This window comes from Castor canadensis, chromosome 9, assembly GCF_047511655.1.
Source record: "Castor canadensis chromosome 9, mCasCan1.hap1v2, whole genome shotgun sequence".
Classification (NCBI taxonomy): Eukaryota; Metazoa; Chordata; class Mammalia; order Rodentia; family Castoridae; genus Castor; species Castor canadensis.
This window is the reverse complement of record NC_133394.1, coordinates 55,416,080-55,434,885: the sequence shown is the minus strand read 5'-3', so window position 1 is coordinate 55,434,885 and position 18,806 is coordinate 55,416,080. Positions and strand designations below refer to the sequence as shown.

General features: G+C 34.8%; 1 protein-coding gene and 1 long non-coding RNA gene across 2 annotated transcripts in view; one reads left to right on the top strand and one right to left on the bottom strand.

The window, feature by feature from the left end:
• Positions 1-813: 813 nt before the first annotated feature.
• LOC109703185 (mitotic spindle assembly checkpoint protein MAD2A) lies at positions 814-12,637 on the bottom strand. Its single transcript, XM_020188351.2, has 6 exons — positions 12,434-12,637; positions 11,668-11,814; positions 11,224-11,344; positions 10,150-10,253; positions 9,323-9,497; positions 814-3,215 (listed from the first exon to the last, which is right to left on the bottom strand). Exons 1-5 carry the CDS (start codon positions 12,504-12,506, stop codon positions 9,325-9,327), a joined length of 618 nt encoding a protein of 205 aa, XP_020043940.1. The 5' UTR covers positions 12,507-12,637; the 3' UTR covers positions 814-3,215; positions 9,323-9,324.
• Positions 12,638-12,743: 106 nt separating this feature from the next.
• The window catches only part of LOC141410887 (uncharacterized), a 100,414-nt gene continuing 94,351 nt past the window's right edge, over positions 12,744-18,806 (top strand). The window contains exon 1 of the long non-coding RNA XR_012435695.1: positions 12,744-13,256. This is a non-coding gene — a long non-coding RNA (uncharacterized lncRNA). The remainder of the gene's footprint in view (positions 13,257-18,806) is intronic.

Sequence of the window (18,806 nt, the reverse complement as noted above, 5' to 3'; positions counted from 1 at the left end):
TTGCAAAATTGGACATGTTTGATATTTAAAGAAAAAATATCAGTATTAGTATAGAAAAACAATGAAGGCAGTACACAGTGTGTTGGTTTGTTTTGTACTGCTATAACAGAACACAGAGACTGAGTAATTTAGATTGAAAAATAAGTAATGGGAGTATTAACATACACTTAGAGGTATACGAGGACCACCAACAGAACAGTATTTTATGATAGACAGCTAGGTAAGAAATGGGGACTAGGGAACTCAGCTGGATGGAGAATTTCATTTGGTATCATTCTGTACTGTTTCACTTTTCAAACCTGTGTATATTTTAATTTTATTCCAGAAAACAAGAGAGAGAGAGAAAACCCCAAATCCCAAAGTTTGTGCAGTGAGCAGGTCTTGGCACTCATCTTCCACAGCTGCAAGCAATTTTCTTATGGTCATGATCAGGTGCTACTGGACCAGGAAAGACTAAAAAAGGAAAAGAGTTAAGTTTCTACTCTCAAGTTCACATTTTTTGGAGTCTTTTGTTCTTTGTTTTAGTGTTCTATCTTTTCAATGGCCCAAACTTTTGAAACACTAACATGCACTATTTTAATCCATGATATTTAGAATCTCTTTAAAGTTCTGCTAAGCTTTTGGAGCTGTTATATTTTGACAAGAGTAATCTTGACTCACTAGACTTTTCTGTGATCCTTTAAATGATTTCCTCAAATATTTTTAAAGAAATCATCATTTTCAAGTACTAACCATCTGCTTACAACCTGCCCTGCCTAGGTAGGAATGAAAAGTCTATGAAAGAGTGATGACAATTACTATTATGAGAATAAGCAAAATCTGATACTTTATTAGGACAGTGATGAGAGAGTAGGGTTACAGTAATCACTCCATTCCCCTCATGTTTGCCTGGAGAAGAGAGGATTTCCCTCTGACTCCTAGAGAACACACCTGGAGGCATTTGGAAGTAGTTTCCTAGATTAACCACCATCACACATTGACGTTAAAAGCATGACACATTACACATATGAAAAAAAAAGAAATTTGGACATCTACATTTCCTGAAGTTGTCTTAAATGACACCCATTGAGAAAACTGGAAATTGGAATTTCCCAGAAGCATCACCAAAACACTAAAACCCCCAAAGAAACACACACACAAAACATGCAGAAGCACAATTGTCCATGGCAGTTTGTGCTTTGCCAATGTAGATTCACAGGAACTTGACATTAGAGAAGTTAACTGGTCTTTCATGGAACTGAAAACCAACTGTGCCCAGGTCCTTGCTGTCTACAACACAGTATCACTGTTACCTGCCAAGCTCTTTGGCTGGCAACCATTGTGTCAACCAAGGTCACACTATTCACTTAGTTCTCGGACTGTAATTTTCCTTCTGATAATTTCAGTAGTAGAGCTGCTGATATTTATAGTTTAATTAGATTTGAATTAACCTAATTTCAGAGGCTGAAGAGGTCGTATGTCTTCCTATAAGTCAGACCAGGGTATAGATGTAGTTATGGGAACCCCAGCAGATGAGCAAGACCTTCTTGCTGAGATGTAGCCTGCAAGAAGCTTTTCATTGGCAAGGGAATTTACTTTGGGGTAAGATGAAAAATGAGTTGTACATTGTTTTATTTGGAACATTTTTGTTATTGCCGATCTTTTTGTATTCATTTCATAGAAGCTGGTGAGCTATTGGGGGCAACATAGTGGGCATCATTAGCAATAAGAAATAAAATAGGAAATAAACTTTCTGCTTACTGTGCTGCATGGGGTCCACCCTAAAAAAGTGGCTAGTGTTTCATTGGGGGGAAGGGGGTGAAACAGCCCTCGGCAGTCCAAGAGACTTAGTGCAAAAGAAGTAGATTTTAGAAGTTTAAAAAACACAATAATCCTGTGAAAATGTAGACTTCCCTACTGTTTCTGAACTATTTGTGAAGTCTGGTGCATTGTGATATTGCTTCTCAATGATCCTTCATATGTGTGCTGCTTCTATACTAATATTGATCTACTTCTTCTTTAAATGATACATAATGTATTAAAGTGTATTAGTTGCATATTTTTCTGAATACAAATAAGTGTTAAAAATGTCCATCAGCATGTTATCTAAAATAAACTTACATAATTTATGCCAGTGTAACACATATTATAATATGCTGGGGAAAAAAAACTGTCAAATATTGGGGATGATGCTTGTTCTTCCATCCTTTAATACTGATGACAGATAACAGCACTGAAAGAATAGTTTGGGCTTCTCCACGTTCTCTCTCAGCCTTTCTCAACCACAAAGAAGACATCTTTCTAAGACTTGGAGGAGCTCCAATACAGTGCTAATTCTGCACTTGGCATTCAGTATCCAGGGCTAACTTCCAGGTTGCTGGGCTGGGAAAGGAAGACTGAAGATGTCAGACTGATTGCTACTTAAAGAACAGCACACCTGAATTCTGCCTTGGAAAGATTCATTCGCCTACCCAGCTTTACTAAATAACACTGCAATTTGGGTAATTATACATATATTAAATTCCAATCCCCTTCTGTCTCCTACTTTTGTCTAACTGGCTAAAACCCACGAAGTAGAAAGGTGCTCAGTACTCATTCAAACACATCATTTGATTATAATAACAAGTTTATAAATGAGTGAAAAATATAGATGAAAGAAAATGAATACTTTTGGTCCAGAGCAAATGTCCTATACTTATGAAACTTTTAGGGTAGCTTATTATGAAGTGTTTTTTAAAAAGTTAATGCAACCTAATACTCAAATATTATGACTATAATAATACAATATTACAACCACTTGGCCATCTTCAAGTGAGAGTAACACTGCATTCTAATTTTCTTGAAATTAAGAGTGGGTCTGCTGGAGCCAAAAATCCCTTCACTGTTCTACTGTTTTCTGACAGACAATAAGAAAGACTAGAAAATAATGTTGGCTTTGGAATTGGGCTTGGGAATACATTCCGGATTATTGTTCCTGAATGTAAATGCTTTTATTTGTAACATGGAGATAAAAACCCTTCCAGGACTGTGTGAAGATGGAGATAATGCATGCAAAGAGCAATATGATGTTTAAACTCCTCCTTGCCCATTTTGTAAGGATTCTCTCACTCTCTCTCTCTCTGGAGTGTTTCTTTACGGTTTTTGCTTTACAGTTCTTCTCTGTAACCCATGGGTATCAGAAGAGTTGTAAAACCTTCATTTTGAGTCCAATCCTTCTTTTCTTCTGACCTTTTACCCTGAAATTGAAGTTTGAAGAATGGATCATTTTCTTTACCTTATAGCTTTGCACATGCTCTAATGCCAGTTTCCATAGCCCTTGCCTCCAGTCTACATCTCTCATTTCCCACATACCCTAATGTCCACTCACTCAGAAACAGCTTGCAGAAAACATGTATGGTACCTCATTGGTGCCAGGAACTCTGTAGATACTAAATATTCATGAATTTTCTTTCCTAGACAAGGGAGTTCTAGACTGTATAGCCTATTTTTAATGAGATGTACTAATACACTATGTATATAGTGATCTAAGAACTATATTTTAGACAAAGTATTTTGAACATTAGATTCAATCTTTAAAACTGCCTACATTTGGTCTGGAAATGTGGTTCAGAAGTAGAGTGCTTGCCTAGCTTGCCTGAAAGCTGTGGGATCAAACCACAGCAAAACCAAAAACATAACCAGACAAATAGAGACTAGGCTACTTACTTGGTCAGTGAGACTGCCATTTCTGAAATTCAAACCATATCTAGGTACCCACTGGATATCTACATATCCAGATAGGTTTTAAGATGCTTGAGAGCTTTCCCTTGCATGGAAATGCACTACTGGTGGTCCAGCTTATGCTTAATCAGAGGGTTAGCTCTGACATTTTTTTCTCTGAAAGCTTTTTCTAATAGTCTTGTTGTTAGGGGTAGAATTTGTTTTGCCAGACTGGAACCGACCTCTTTACTGTAATGAAGATGAAGTAGTTTGCCCAACTAGATTTTGTCTTAATAAGCAGCAGTGAATACTGATGACTTTCAAAGCTGTAATCATGTAGAATGGGAAGATCCCTAAAGATCTGATTTTAGAGGTTATAAATAATATAGTATGAAATCTAACAGTTTCCATTCCATGGTTTCCCCAGCAGTTTCCAATTATTTATTATAATCATATTAAACATAACTTAAAATATAATTTCATACATTTAATAAAAATGAATATGAAGTTTATTATTTACCAGTTAAACCAGATATTACTTTCTCAAATATTCTAAGAAAATGATGTTTGTTTAATGAACAATTCTTTTAATTATTAGGAAAATTATGTTTCACAATGGCTCACTAATTCACATCCATTTATTACTTATACAATGTAGATAAGGTATAGGATCAAACTCTCTGTCTTTCGGTGTCTCCCTTTCATGAGCCAAAGTCACTCAACAACAGGAAGGCTGAGGGAAGTATAAACATAAGCCACCCAATAACACATGCTCAAATTTTGCAAAGCACATTAAGAAAAAGATTTGTTGTAGACATTCAATGGCTACAAGTATGTGAAAGATAAGGACAAAAGGTGGAGAACACTGCTTTTGATGAGCTTGTTAGGAAGTCACAGGATGTGCTTCCTTATCTAAGAACAGAAGGAAGAGAACATTTAAACCTCAGGAAGCACAACAGGCACATGCCTGCTGACTCTACAACTCTACTTCTTTTCTACTAATAGATTTACATGGATTATTCATGTAAAGTCTAGCAAAAAACAGGCAGAGTTTTTCCCCAATATATTTATATATTTTTGTATGCAGAAATCCCAGTGCTAACTTCTTCAATAAGAAAAACTGAGAATTAGAATCTTCAGAGTCAAAAGAAATTCACCTTAATTTGAACATGATAGCATTAGTGACATCCAGCAGAAAAAAACAGGAGTTATAATGCAGCTTTATATAGCTATTCTGATCTTTGATGAATAGTAACTTCAAGATAAATTTTACATACTAAGTAACTAAATGGAAACAAAGTTGAACCAATAACGTCCTGAAGGATATCTTTCTTAATGTGTTAGGAAGTTTTGAGTTTATATTGTAGAAAGATGGCAGATTGTTGACATCCCTAAACCCCGGGGAAACCTAACTACCCAGAAAAAAGAAGACACTGGAAACCCAAAAGGACATCCATGAGGTCCCATAAACAGCAAGAAGCAGAGCTCTCTTAGAACCCATAAATAGAGAAGAAACTAACTGCATAGAAAAATGGCTTGCAGGTCAGCACTTCTGATCCCCTGCTCCTGAAAGTTCCTTGCATTTGCACTCCTCCATGCTAGGTGTTAAGCACCATTCCCTGGCACACAAGAGACTGAGCTCCAAGATATCCCCTGCTCCATGACCCTTCACCCCACACCCTGAAATGCCAGGGGGCATCATAGAGGATAATAAGGAGCATAAAGAACTCTAGTGCATTCCCACAATAAGCACTTATTTACCATGAATGTATATAGTTAAAACATAATTAAAAATAGAATGTAGACCTCTTAAGCGTTTTTATGCATTTCATGCCAAAGAACTTCTACTTCCCAAGCTTTTATATCAAAATTCTTAGTGGGGTGACTAGGTATTACTTCAAAGAAATACCCAGTTGATCTGCACAGAATATAGAATTGATACAGACATTCAATTTGAGAAACTGTAGAGACAAAAAATGATGTTTAAACAAGTGAGCTCTTAAAAAAAAAATTCACAAATAAAATGCTCTGAACTAACTTGAATGTTCATAACCCAAAGCAAACTGTGATCTTATGGTTGCCAACTAAAACCCTCAGGCCAAATCCAGGCTATCAGATTTTTGTTATTGGAACACAACAATGTTTATTCATTGACATATTGTCTAGTTGTTCTCAAGCTACAATGGCTGATTTAAGCAAGAGACCAAGCCTGAACTACTTACTGTCTGGACATTTTTACCAAGTTTGCTACCCATGATCCCTTACATCACTTTCATCAAACCTACATTTTGCCCTAAGCACCATCTCCATAAGAGAATATAGAGTTGGCCCTCAATATCTGAAGTTCTCCATCTACAGATTCAAAAAGTTCATATATCAAAAGTTTTTAAAAATTGTAGCTGTACTAAATATGTACAGATTTTTCTTGCCATTAGTCCCATAACAGAACATTGTAACAACTATTCACAAAGATTCATTTTGTACTAAATAAAAATAGATATTTACCCTATGTGGGAGGATGTGTATAGGTTATATAGAAATTCTACATCATTTCTTATAAGGAATAGAGAACCCATGAATGTATCATGTATGTTTGGGTCCTTGAACTGATCCCCTGAGAATACTAAGGGACAATGGGTTCCACTGAAGTTTGCTTTGGCCATAAGACTTGGTTTGTTTAGTTTGAATGCTGGAGAAATATCAGTGTACAGTTTTGAAGCTAAGCCTCAAGTCCTGGCTAGGCAATGTCCCTCCACTGGTAGAATGAGCTATATGGAACAGAACCAACCTAGCTGACCTGCCAACTTGCATGAGTAAAGAAAAATAATTGCTTATTTGGGCACTCTGTTGTTGTATGCTATGGAAAAAAGCCAACTAATACAGTGGAATGTTCTATCTCTGCTTAAGTATTCTCATGGAGGTTTGATTTCAGTGACTGATGACAATGGAAGGATTCCAAAGACCAGGTGTGGCTTAGTCCTCGCTGGATTCTTATTTCAGACCTTGATGGGTACAATAGAACAAGTTTTCATTCCCCTACCTATGGTAAGAAAACTGAGTTAGAGTTCAGGCCACCAGACTTACATAGTCTTGGTTGCTCAAAGTTTAACATGGTATGGAAGTCAGTCTCATTTTTTTCTGCTGTTGGATTACATGTCTAGCTCCTAAATTGAGCCTCAAGTAGTATAAAGAGGAGGCATAAGTCAACTTGGAGCATTAGGCCAAAGCTTTTGCAATTTAGATTACAATTTGGCTTGCTACTCCAAAATGTTTAGTTTTAAGGGATAAAAAAGATCATGACTGGCTCCTCAGAAACCTCATAAGAAGCAACAGTTACATTAAAATGATAAAAATCCAAGAATTTAAGTCTGTTAGCAATATCAGCTGAGATGAAATGATTCAAGTATATGTAGAGCCTTAAAAAATGTGATTTTACACAATGCTTAGTCTTCCGTTATTCAAATTATTAGACTATAAACAAAGCTTTTCAATGTTACTTTTCTTGAAATCATCAAGTTAAGAAACATCAGTGGTCCATTTATTCCAAAAAGATAATCAAGGTCACAAATTTGTCATAGAAACTTGTAGTTTCTCTTGGTCTCAGAACTTCAGCCTTTTATTTGATTCTCAATGGCATTAATTAGTCTTACATTAAATCTTTCCATAGCCAGTTTTTGCTGTTTTATAAAAAGCTAGAGGCTAGCTAATGTAGAACTAGTACTACAGAATATGTTGTGGGCAACAGAATGTGTAGCAGCTCCTACTATTTATTCTAACATTGAAATCCCAGACTTAACTCTTAAATCACAAAAGTGGTACCATGTTAGTCATGGTACAGAGACATTGTATATTTTTTGGAATTCACTCCTCTCTATAAAAATTTTCAAATGTATTTCCTAAAAAGAGGACCAGAATTTTCATATATGTATTTTTAATGAAGCCCTATTTCTGCTTTCCTTTTTACCTTGTAATTCAACTGATAGAGGCTATGAACAGTCAGGAATTCAAATAAAGATTTTCTTATTTTTTTTATTTTGGCAGTACTAGTGTTGAAATGAAATCAAAGCTCCAAGCACTCAACTACTTGAGCATCTAGCCAAATGAAAGTTTTAATCTCAATAGTATCCATTTTAATACCATACTTCATGTTATATGAATTCTAGATATTTGACTATACTAATACAAGTTTCATTAATGCATAACTACTTTTCTTACTAGGAAAACACACTTGTGGGTGATCCTTTCTAAACAACTGGATCTCAGGAAGTTTCAACTACTCTTTAGGGAAAAGGTTTTTATTATAGCATTCATTCTAGTCATCATTAAGTAATGGAATCTTTTTGTCCAGCACTTAGATTTTGAAAAAAAAAAAATGTAAGATACTACCCTTTATTCTTAATAATCACACAATTGGATCAAAATGCATAGCTAAATGAACATGTTTGGTTATTTCCTGGTTCTTTGCCATAGACTTTCATTTTTCTTATAAGTCCTTAAGTACCATGCCTCATTATTCTTGGCAGTTTACACACAGTATTCTGCATATTAATGGACTCTAAATATGTAATTTTTGCATGAATAGATACATGCTATATACATTAAATGATAGCAAAGGTTAAATGAGTTAATTAGCATAAAGATCTTAGAATGGTCTCCAATATAAATGCTAAGTAATATAATTACAAAATAAGGTAAGATGTAGAATGGAGATTAGAATTGTTTTTATAAGTTTTAAGTTGACCATGGAAATCTTGGTAAGTGCTAATAGAATACAGCGGATAAGCAGAGTAGTGAAGGCAAATGAATAACCATGACGTTTAATAACCTAAGAAAAACTCAGCTGGCATAAAGCTGAGCATCAATTCACAATCTAACATTTGCTAAATTGAACTAATTAAAAATGACAATTATTCCTTTAAAATGAAGCACAGTATAAGTGAATTGTTATTAGATGAAGAAAGTATAATTGAAAGATATTTTATTCTACTGAATCTATTCTAACTATGATTTAACTGTATAAATACCACACTAATACCAACATATTTTATGATTCTTAAAAGACACACTCTATTGCATCATTGTCACTTAAAGGTTGATTCTATAAAACAAATTAACATCTTTTTATTACAAGAATTAAGCAGTACAAATATCTATTGCTTCATGGGTTCAAGTTATATTAATTAAAATCTAATAATCAGCTTTTCAAAAATGGGACCTGTATAGTGAAACATGACAAAAGGACCCAATACAGCCACATTTCTCTACTTTCTGAATCTCAGTAAAGACTGAATATTGACTTCTTTTGCTATATTTCATATTTAAATATCTCTATATTCTGAGCCCATATACTTGAAAAAATTATTAAGTATCCAGCTTGAAGCAAATATTTTCCATCTACAATTACCACCTTCAATGTAATTTAAATTATAATGCTGACAAAATCTGCTGGTTTCTCTTGAACAATGGTCTGGTAAATTTATGTTAACACTGTGGAAAATCAAACATGTCTCCCAGAAAAGAACAATTATGCACATTTAAAGTATAATGTTAGCATTCCCAGTCTGAAAATTACCCAATGAAATAAAACATAGTTTCAGAAAAACTACATTTGAGAATTCCAGTTACATTATTTTCCTGATCTCACCTTCAGTCATTGACAGGAATTTTGTAGGCCACCATGCTATTCACTTTGTGGATTGTGGTAGTAAATGAACGAAGACGAACTTCCTCAGAATTGGTAATGAACTGTGGTCCAGACTCTTCCCATTTCTCAGGTACAACCAAATCTTTGTCTGTATAAATCAGTAGATCAAAAGAACCTAATTGGGGATAAGAACATACATCATTTGTCAAAATCAAAACTAACCTTCCTGTCTCTATTAAGGGACACATTGTAGTCTACCCATAGTTTGAAAAGGTGGTTTAGCCAGGTCTCTGAACACTAATTTGTTTTCCACAATGCAAATTTGTTACAGTAAAGAAAACATTATAGTCTTCGATTTTATTCTTAAAAAAATTCAAGCTTTTTCTTTAAGGAGAAAATCATTAAAAATAGAGTATATAAATTAAGCATACAATCACATAATAAAATATAAATGTAAATCACAACAAATTTAATATCTTGGTTCTGTCAGTGGTATATACTAATGCTTAGAACAGTGTCTGGCCTATAGGAAATAGTTGGTAAATAATTCATGAATAGAATAAGAATGAAAAGGAAAACAATAATATCTATAGTCACACATATAATAATGTGAAGAAAATAAGAAGTACTGAGAAAAATCACATGAAACTATTCAAGAATGAGTGTTGTGGAATACTTTTTCGTTCTTCACAGAACTTACAAGTTTTCTAAAATGACAATACATGGCACCGAAAATGAAGAAATAATTCAATAAAGGGGTAATTCTTACAATAGTAGCTTACTCCTCTGCCCCCCAAATTTACATAAATAAGTTGATTAATACATACAAGAAACCTCTAACAGTGGCAGAAATGTAACTGTAGCTGTAATCTGTCTGATCACTGAACGGATTTCATCCTGGATAGCTTTCTGGGACTTTTCTCTGGGAGTGCTATCAAAGAAATCAAAATGATTAATTCATTGTAGGCTTTAACAAATTATTTAAAACATAATGGCAAGGAAATTTATTTATCTGATTAAATGCTTCTAAAATAAAATATTAAAAAGGAGACTTAAAAAAATCAATGAGAAAAGTATTCTTAGAACCTATAACCTAGAAGGCACAGTACCTATCCTTGCTATTTCACTGGTCTTTCCAGTGATCTTTTCAGGTTGTTTCCAGTGATTTTTTTCATGTTTCGTATTTCAAGATAGGAAAGCTTCAATGTCTCAAGATAAAAATAAATGCTATCTAACTTGTTTAATTCCTACAATTACTTTGGCATTTTTAGAATGTCTAAATAACTGATTCCCTGTTGCCTCAAATAAAATATTACAGTGTATATCAAATTATTTTTATGAGCTAAAAATTTCATAAAACAGATCAAAGGCTTCAGAAGTGAATTATAATCCATTGTAAGAAAGGGTCCTGAGTTTACAGAAAAGTATGCCTAAGATAATGGTAAACATTAACAATATGCTGATGGACGTGTCCCACTTAGGAAGTTTCAACATTCAGAAGTTTTGAAGTATTTTAGGAAGTTCATTGCAAAAATGAATTATAGTAACACTGTATCTTAAGTTGGGACACGGATCTAGAATCATCCTCTACAGTTAAAAGTATCTTTGAATAACTGACTAAATGGTGCAATTAATTCATCATATGTAGTTTTGCAAATACCACCAAAAACTCACATTCAAAATTCACTGATTTAGACTAAAGTCAATTATGTTAACAGTATCCTATCTATACAAATCAATGATATACTAACAAATACCTAGGAACCTTTCCTTGAGACTATCTTAGAGAAAATATACCTAAGACACATATTATACTTTATATGAAACTAGTTCAGTATAATTAGAACTCATGTAGCAATGAAAGTAAGCTTTCAAAAAAATGTAAAATAACAATAATTTACCTTTCTTCTTTTGCAGTCTTGTCACACTCAATATCAAACTGCCATCTTTCAAGGACCTCACCACTTTCAATATTTGAGATAACTACCACCAGTTTCTGAACAGAACACTTGTACAGCCAATCTGCAAAAATTACAACTTCTTTCATTTGGACATATTAACTGCAAAAGCCGTTTCTAAGAGAAATAATAACAGACTGTTTTGTTAAGACATATAAGATTCCCAACATCAAACTATTCAGTTCACTTAAAATGTATTGGGTGGGAGGATGAGATTTCTTTTAATTTCTCTATTCTTTGTTTCCTTGAGCCCCCTGATAATCAGTATATGTGAAATGGTAGTTTTTCACTTCCTCAAAAGGAGCTGAAAAATGACCACTTGAGATGCTTAAAAATGTGGACCCTGGCAGAAACACAAAGCTCATAGTTTTTCCAGTGATTATTTACCTTTCAGTTGTTCCACCACATTATTGAGATATTTTATGAGCTCAGGATCAGTAGTGACAAGCAAGGTGAGCCCGTATTTCTGCACTCTAGTAAAGGTTTCAGATGGGTATATTCCTCGCTGATACAAAATGCTGTTGATGCCAAATGCTGAAAGCAAAAGAGACGTTAACGTTTTGTATCTGTTGAAAGTACGGTAAAACAGCATGGAAAATCCTTAAAATTTTGCTTACACGTTGTGGTAGTAAGAGAAAAATGTCAAACATTTCACCTCTTTCTAATCCATCTAAATTAAGATCATGTGGTCAGAGGAGATCAAATCCGGTTGCTTGTTAAAAATTAGCAACTAAACTGCCTGGTCCCATTCCCCAGGCAAGCTTGTCCCTGTAACTCCTCATCGCCTCAAGCTCCATTAGAAAGTGCATGGGGGCTGGTGAAGTGCAGTTCCTCCCACAGCTTGGGTGGGGTGGAGTCTAGGTAAAAATCCACGCCAGGCCCCACCAGGCACACCAGGCCTAAAACCGGAGGAGATGTGCAGTAGCTCAGGAGAAGGGAAAGCCCTGAGAACCAGGCCTCAGCAGCATGCAGATCTCTCCTCCCTCCTGAGTAACACATCAGTCTATAAGCAAGGGTCCGCATCGCATTTCCACCTTCCGCCAGAGGTCCGGTACCAGGGCAGGCAGGGCCTCCCGGTCTCCCAGGCCGAGGCTAGAGGCCATGCGGCCGACAAAGCCCAGGTCTCCCCACCGTGTCCGGCGCGAGGACTCACAGAAGAACTCCGCCACGATCTCGGCACTGCCGCGTAGGGTGATTCCTTGCTCCCGAGCGAGCTGCAGCGCCATGGCGAGGTCTGCTCACGATAGTGGGGCTTGCTGTGGGCAGACCGCTCCAGCAGCAGCTTCTGCAGCAGTTTCCCCGCCACTCGTTTCAAAAATAACGACGCAGCGCGCCGCCGGGCCCCCTGCGCAAGCGCGGGGCGCCTCTAAGCCCCGCCCCACGCAGCCGAATCCTGCGTTTCCCTGTCTCTCCGCCCACCACGAAGCGGCCTATCTGCGCAGGCGCAGTGGGTGGACATTCGCACTCAGGTTGTCAAGCTCTGCAGGTGTCTGTTGGAAGGTTGAAGTGGAGCGCCGCTTCCTATTCCTGTGGTTTGAGCAATCAGGGAGCACAATCTCTGAGTTTCAAATTTTTTATTTTCAAATTTATGTGAACTGTTATGTGTGTCCATCTGGGATGGCCACAGTGATGTCTAGTGTATGTTAGAAACTTGTGCAGATGCTTTGGGATTTCCAGTTCCAGAGGAACTGCATGAGAAGAGCCTGATTTCTGCGTGGAAAGGGGCTGCTCCTGAGAGATCATCATCTGCTTTTCTGTCCCATGTCCACGTCTGACGGATTTTCTGTGCCATGTCCTCGTCGTAGGGACTTTCGGTCCCATGGTCATGTCTCAGGGAAGCAGAGCAGATTGGGGCTATGGGTTATGTCCAGGTTATGTCCTGCCTCCCCCCTGCTTTAGGCAGGTAGCCTAGAATAAGGTCCTCTCACTAAGAACGCCAAGCAACGTTGAAGAAATTTTCTATCAATAACTTCATGGTAGGTGAGAAGTATTAGGTGCATGATTAATGTTTATGTCAATTGTGAATTTTATTCTTAAAGCAGTTAGGAAAATTATTTGACAATGCTGTAATAAATTTTACTATCTACCAGAAATGCTATATTTAAATCATATATTTAAATATATGAGAAATGCCTGAGTGAGTTACAAGTTTTCTACTGCTACTACACCGTTTATTATCTCAGTTCTGTAGAAAAGAAGTCTGGGCATGGTATGAGTGGATGCTGTGCTTAGTCACAAGAAGCTGAAATCAAAGTCTGCAGTGGGTTTTTATCTGAAGTTTGGGGCCCTCTTCCAATCCCCTCAACACCCCCCCCCCCCCGGTTATTGGACTGAAAGTCCTATCTATTCCTTGCTACCTGTTGACTGGGGGCCAGTGTTTTATGTTTTCCAGGTACTCCTTCAGTGGACCTTCTTTAACTTCCAGTTTATCTGACCAGAAATTTGGTCAGAATTTTACTTATCACAGTATTATACAAGATTTTGAGGACCATACTCCACCAGAGTGATGCCAGAACTCTGGCCTTAATCCAAGCTCCCAGTGGAAGGAGTGATATCAGGACAACCAATTTCTTTCTCCATCCTCTTCCCTTTCCCTAACATTACTGTTCTTCACACAAAAGGTTGTGATTTACACACAGAAACTTAAAGATGTTAGCAAAACAAATTACTGTGTCATTAACACATTTCACACAATTTGGAAGAAGAATGAAATAGCAGTACAGATAAAAACCAATGTGCCAAGCCTGCAGTACAAGGTGTTCTTGGTCCATGCTGTGGTAGAAAAAGCTCCCCACACTCTTGAGTTTGTTCTAGTTGTTACATAATAACACTTAAGACTTTAGAAACTTTGGAGGGAATTACCCGATCTTATCAAAACTGAACACTATTGTTACAGAATGTTACTTTAAACTTCTTTTCAATTACTTGAGTTTACTTATCTTCACCATCATTGGAATCTTCTTGATGTGTATTATTAGGGGAGGGATGTTTGGACAGGTATAAGTAAAAACCAAAACATTTTTTGCATAAGAAAACCAATAATGATAAGAGATAACTATAAAAAAAGTCTTAACCACGCTATATTTCTTATTATGGAATTAAAAAACAGAAATGCTCAAAATTTTCTAAAGCTAGAAATAAATGCAATTTTAGAATGAAGGAAACTTAATTAATGACTTAGTTGAATAATCTTATAGATGAGGAAAATGAGATCCAGACTGTTTTATAGTTGGTTTATGATTCAGTGTCTAGCATGAAAGAGTTCCAGATTTAATCTCCTTCTAACCTGTATCTATTTGGAAAAAGGCCAAGAAATACTCATAATATTCTAAGGGTTTTATTTAAAAAGTTAATTGATTTTTGCATAAGAAGAAAATGGCAGTTACATGCAATAATGGATTTTATAGAGATCTGCAAATTGTTTGAACTGACAGAAGATGGCACTGTTTGCACATACAATAATACTTAACAAAATTTCAAAACTGTAAATGTCCTTCGGCATAAGATGAAGGAAAAATGAATTTAATAGTTTCTAAGGTATTTGTATATGTGGAATACTTCAGAGTGAAATTTTGGATCAAAATATGTTACAAAACTGTGTAATAATATGTTATTCACATTTAGTATATGTGCACACAAACTGAAATATATAAATGGGTTGTGTTATCATAATAACACTTAAGACTTTAGAAACTTTGGAAGGAATTAAACCAATATTATCAAAACTGAACACTATTGTTACAGAATGTTACTTTAAAACTTCTTTTCAGTTACTTGAGTTAATACCTTCTCAATTTGTATTTAATAACTTCTAATTTGCATTTAATGTGTTCTTGTGTGGAAAAAGAAAACATTTTTAGCAATTTAATCATTATTCTCACACACTTATGAGAATTTTCTATCAAAATTTATTCTAAGTCTCATAAAACAGTAAGGGATACTTACCTTTATGAAAATTTTAATAAGGTATTCATTTAACAATGTTTGATAAAAAGTCATTTTACACATAAATTATTTGGTTATATATGTTTGGGGAATTTGCTTTTTTAAAAGTTTTCTCATAAAATTGTTATTTTTATATAGGTTATAGTTCATGTTATGTAAAGGACAGGAATTAAAATAAATCAGTTGTTTTCTATTCTGATTACTTAAAGTTTTTTCTGTAGATCTAATGATAGTATGTATTTTTTCATGGCTTAAGAATCAAATTGGAGAATGCAGTTCTCCTCTTCAGGTCTCTTTCAGTCCTCTTCAGGACTCTTTGGTGGTGCAGGTGCTCCAAAAGGTGGCAAGATGAATTTTAATCATGACATAATAATTAACAATGACTTTAAAAAATCCACAAATATATATCCATAGAATTCATAACTTTTAAGGATCCAGTTGCATATGTAGGCTATTAAGTTTTTATCTTTAGTAAAGGTTAGGTACTAAATTTGAAAAATACTTCTGTAAATACCTTTTGGTAGTTTCTTATCAGAAAAGCATTACCATATTTTATTAGTTTATGTTGATTGTTATTATAATTTTATTATGTTAGTAATATATAATCACATAGTAGTCTTTTCACAGCTCAGCCATGATTTGGTACCAAAAGGTACAATTTGAGATATAGTTATAAAATTATTCATATTTAATCTTTACAGGCTGAAAAATGTATATATATTTATATAAATACATATAATATGTGTGTATACATTTTAAAATATAATTGAAATTCAATCCAGAACAAAAATAGTTTCAGGTATGAAAACTTCCCACACAAAGCCTCTGTGGAGAAGTAATAAACCATGGTCCTATTAAAATTAATAAAAATTAATACAATTAATAAAAATCTGATGTGCTAATTTACTTGGTAATTACTTGTTTAATTTGACCATAGTACATTTTTAGCTGATTATTTCTGAATATATTGAATATGGGATTATTTTTATTACCTTATATGTAAATATAGATGAATTAGTTCGGCTACATATGTCAACTAACAGTAAAAGTCTGTTTGACTAAGTAGAAAAATATTTTGAGATAAAGGAGAGTGGTGAATGGGGTGAATTCAAGTGTGATATACTTGATATATTGTAAGAACTTTATAAATCTCACAATGTACCCCCGCACAACAAAAAATATTTTTCAGATAAATCCATACATAAAATAAATAGATAATAAATTTGGGTCTTTCGTAAATACTTGTCAATACCATTTTATGAAACATTTATGGGAAGAAAATACTTTATAAAAACATGAAAAATCACTTTACATTAATTTTGTTTATATTTTTCTATGATGGATAAACTTGGCTTTTTCAATTTGAATAGTTTTCTTGTACTTCCCTTGTGTTTGTAGCTCCTTCCATCAATAAAATAGTTAAACCTTATTTATCAGGTGATAGGTCAGTCATCAATCATGCTCATTAATTCTGTTGCTCATGTTTGATATTTCCACTTATAAATTGAGTATGACAGTGTTTTTAATTCTTGAATTATGTACATAGCCCTTTTATCATCAACCACCAATAAAAAGATTATCAAACTCCAGACTTTTTCATTTAATCACCTCATCAAATGTATTAAAAACTAAATAGTGATTATTTCTTAAATCTAATGTGCTCCTAAGTACAAATGCTAACTTTTTGCCCTGAGGTTCACAGCAATTCTGTGCTTTAAAGTATTCTTTAAGGGCTGGTGGATTGGTTCCAGTGGTAGAGTTCTGTTCTAGCAAGCATGACACCCTGAGTAAAACCAGTATTACCAAAAATACTTTTAAGAGATTCTTTCAGATAGTCCAGAAAATTCCTTCCTTAACTTGTTTTATATTATCATCAAAAGAAAACTTGAAAAAGTTTTATGTAATTACTTTATCTTCAAGCATATCCTTGCGCATTAGTGTGAGGAACAATTAGTACGAGGAACTGAAGCATTTGGATGTATTAAAAACTGTGTTATTTCTTATTGGTGAATACACCTCACTATTTTTAAAAATCTTAATTATTTATGAAAGAGTGATTTAAAAAGCTGGTCCTTAAAGCTTATTTTATTTATTTTAATTTTTATTGCTCTGCTGAGTGGGGGTACATTTTGGCATTTACAAAAGTTCTTGCAATATACCATATATATCATACTTGAATTCACCCTCTCCACCATTCTCCTTTATTCCTCCCATTCCTGGAATACTTTTAATAGGTATCATTTTTCCATATTCACACATGTGTGCACAGTATTTGCACTATATTCACCATAATCACCATTTAGGATGAGTGTAATGCTGGCTTAATAGAATGAGTTTGGCAGTGTTCCTTCCTCTTCTATTTTGTGTAAAAGTTTAAGGAGTGTTGGTATTAGTTCTTTAAAGGTCTGCTACAATTCAGGGGAAAGGTTGGTCCCACTCTTACCAACCCCTCAAGCAGGACCTGTTCACCCTCCCATTCTCAATTTTGTAAAAGAGAAAAAGACATTTTTGTTTGTTTAACACAGCTACACAAAGAGTTTCCTATGACAGTTCCAGGTATATACGTATTATAACCTGAATGGTTCATCTCCTCTGTTTTTCTGTTTTCTAAAACAGGTACCCATAAGAAGGGGTACCTGTTTTGTACCCCTTCTTATGGTGATTTCAACAGGTTTAAAAACTCTATGTTAGTTTTATAGAGAGAGTACATCAACCATATTCACCGTCTTAACTTCCTTTTATACTCCCCATCTGGTATGTGACCTCCCTTTAGTGTGACATATTTTTCACTATATTGTTATATATTTATTACATCTATATTCCACATACAGAGAAAACAGAGCTTTTGGCCTCTGAACCTACCTAACTTCACTTAATATGATATTCTTCAGTTCTATCAATTTACTAGCAAAGGACAAAATTTCTTCTTTGTGGCTGAATGAAATTCCATTGTATATAAATACTATGTTTTCTTAATCCATTCATCAGTAGTGGGGCATCATGGCTGTTTCCATTCCATTGTAAATAATGCTGCAATAAATATGAGTGTGCAGGTGCCTATATTGTAACCTGACTTACATTCCTTTTGATTCCCTTTGGTCTATCCCTAGAAGTGGAATTGCTTGATCATATGGCAATTTTTTTTTTTTTTAGTTTTTTGAGGAGCCTCCATACTGTTTTCCACACTGATTATACTAATTTACATTCCTACCAGCAGTATATTCCTTTTCCCCCACATCCTCACCAACATTTGTCATTGTTTCTGTTCTTGATGATAGACATTCTAAAAGGAGTGAGGTGAAATCTTAATGTGGTTTTGATTTGCATTTTCTTTATGGCTAGGGTTATTGAGCATTTCATCATGTGTTTTTTCAGCCATTTGGACTTCTTCCTTTGAAAAAAGCTCTGTTCAGTTTATTTGCCAATCTCTTCCATGGGTCATTGATTTTTTGGAGTACAGTTTTTTGAGCTCCCTGTATATTCTGGTTATTAATCCCTTGTCAGATGTGTACCTGGCAAAGATTTTCAGAATGTAGGCAGCCTCTTCAATTTAGAGACCAATTATTTTGTTGTGCAAAAGC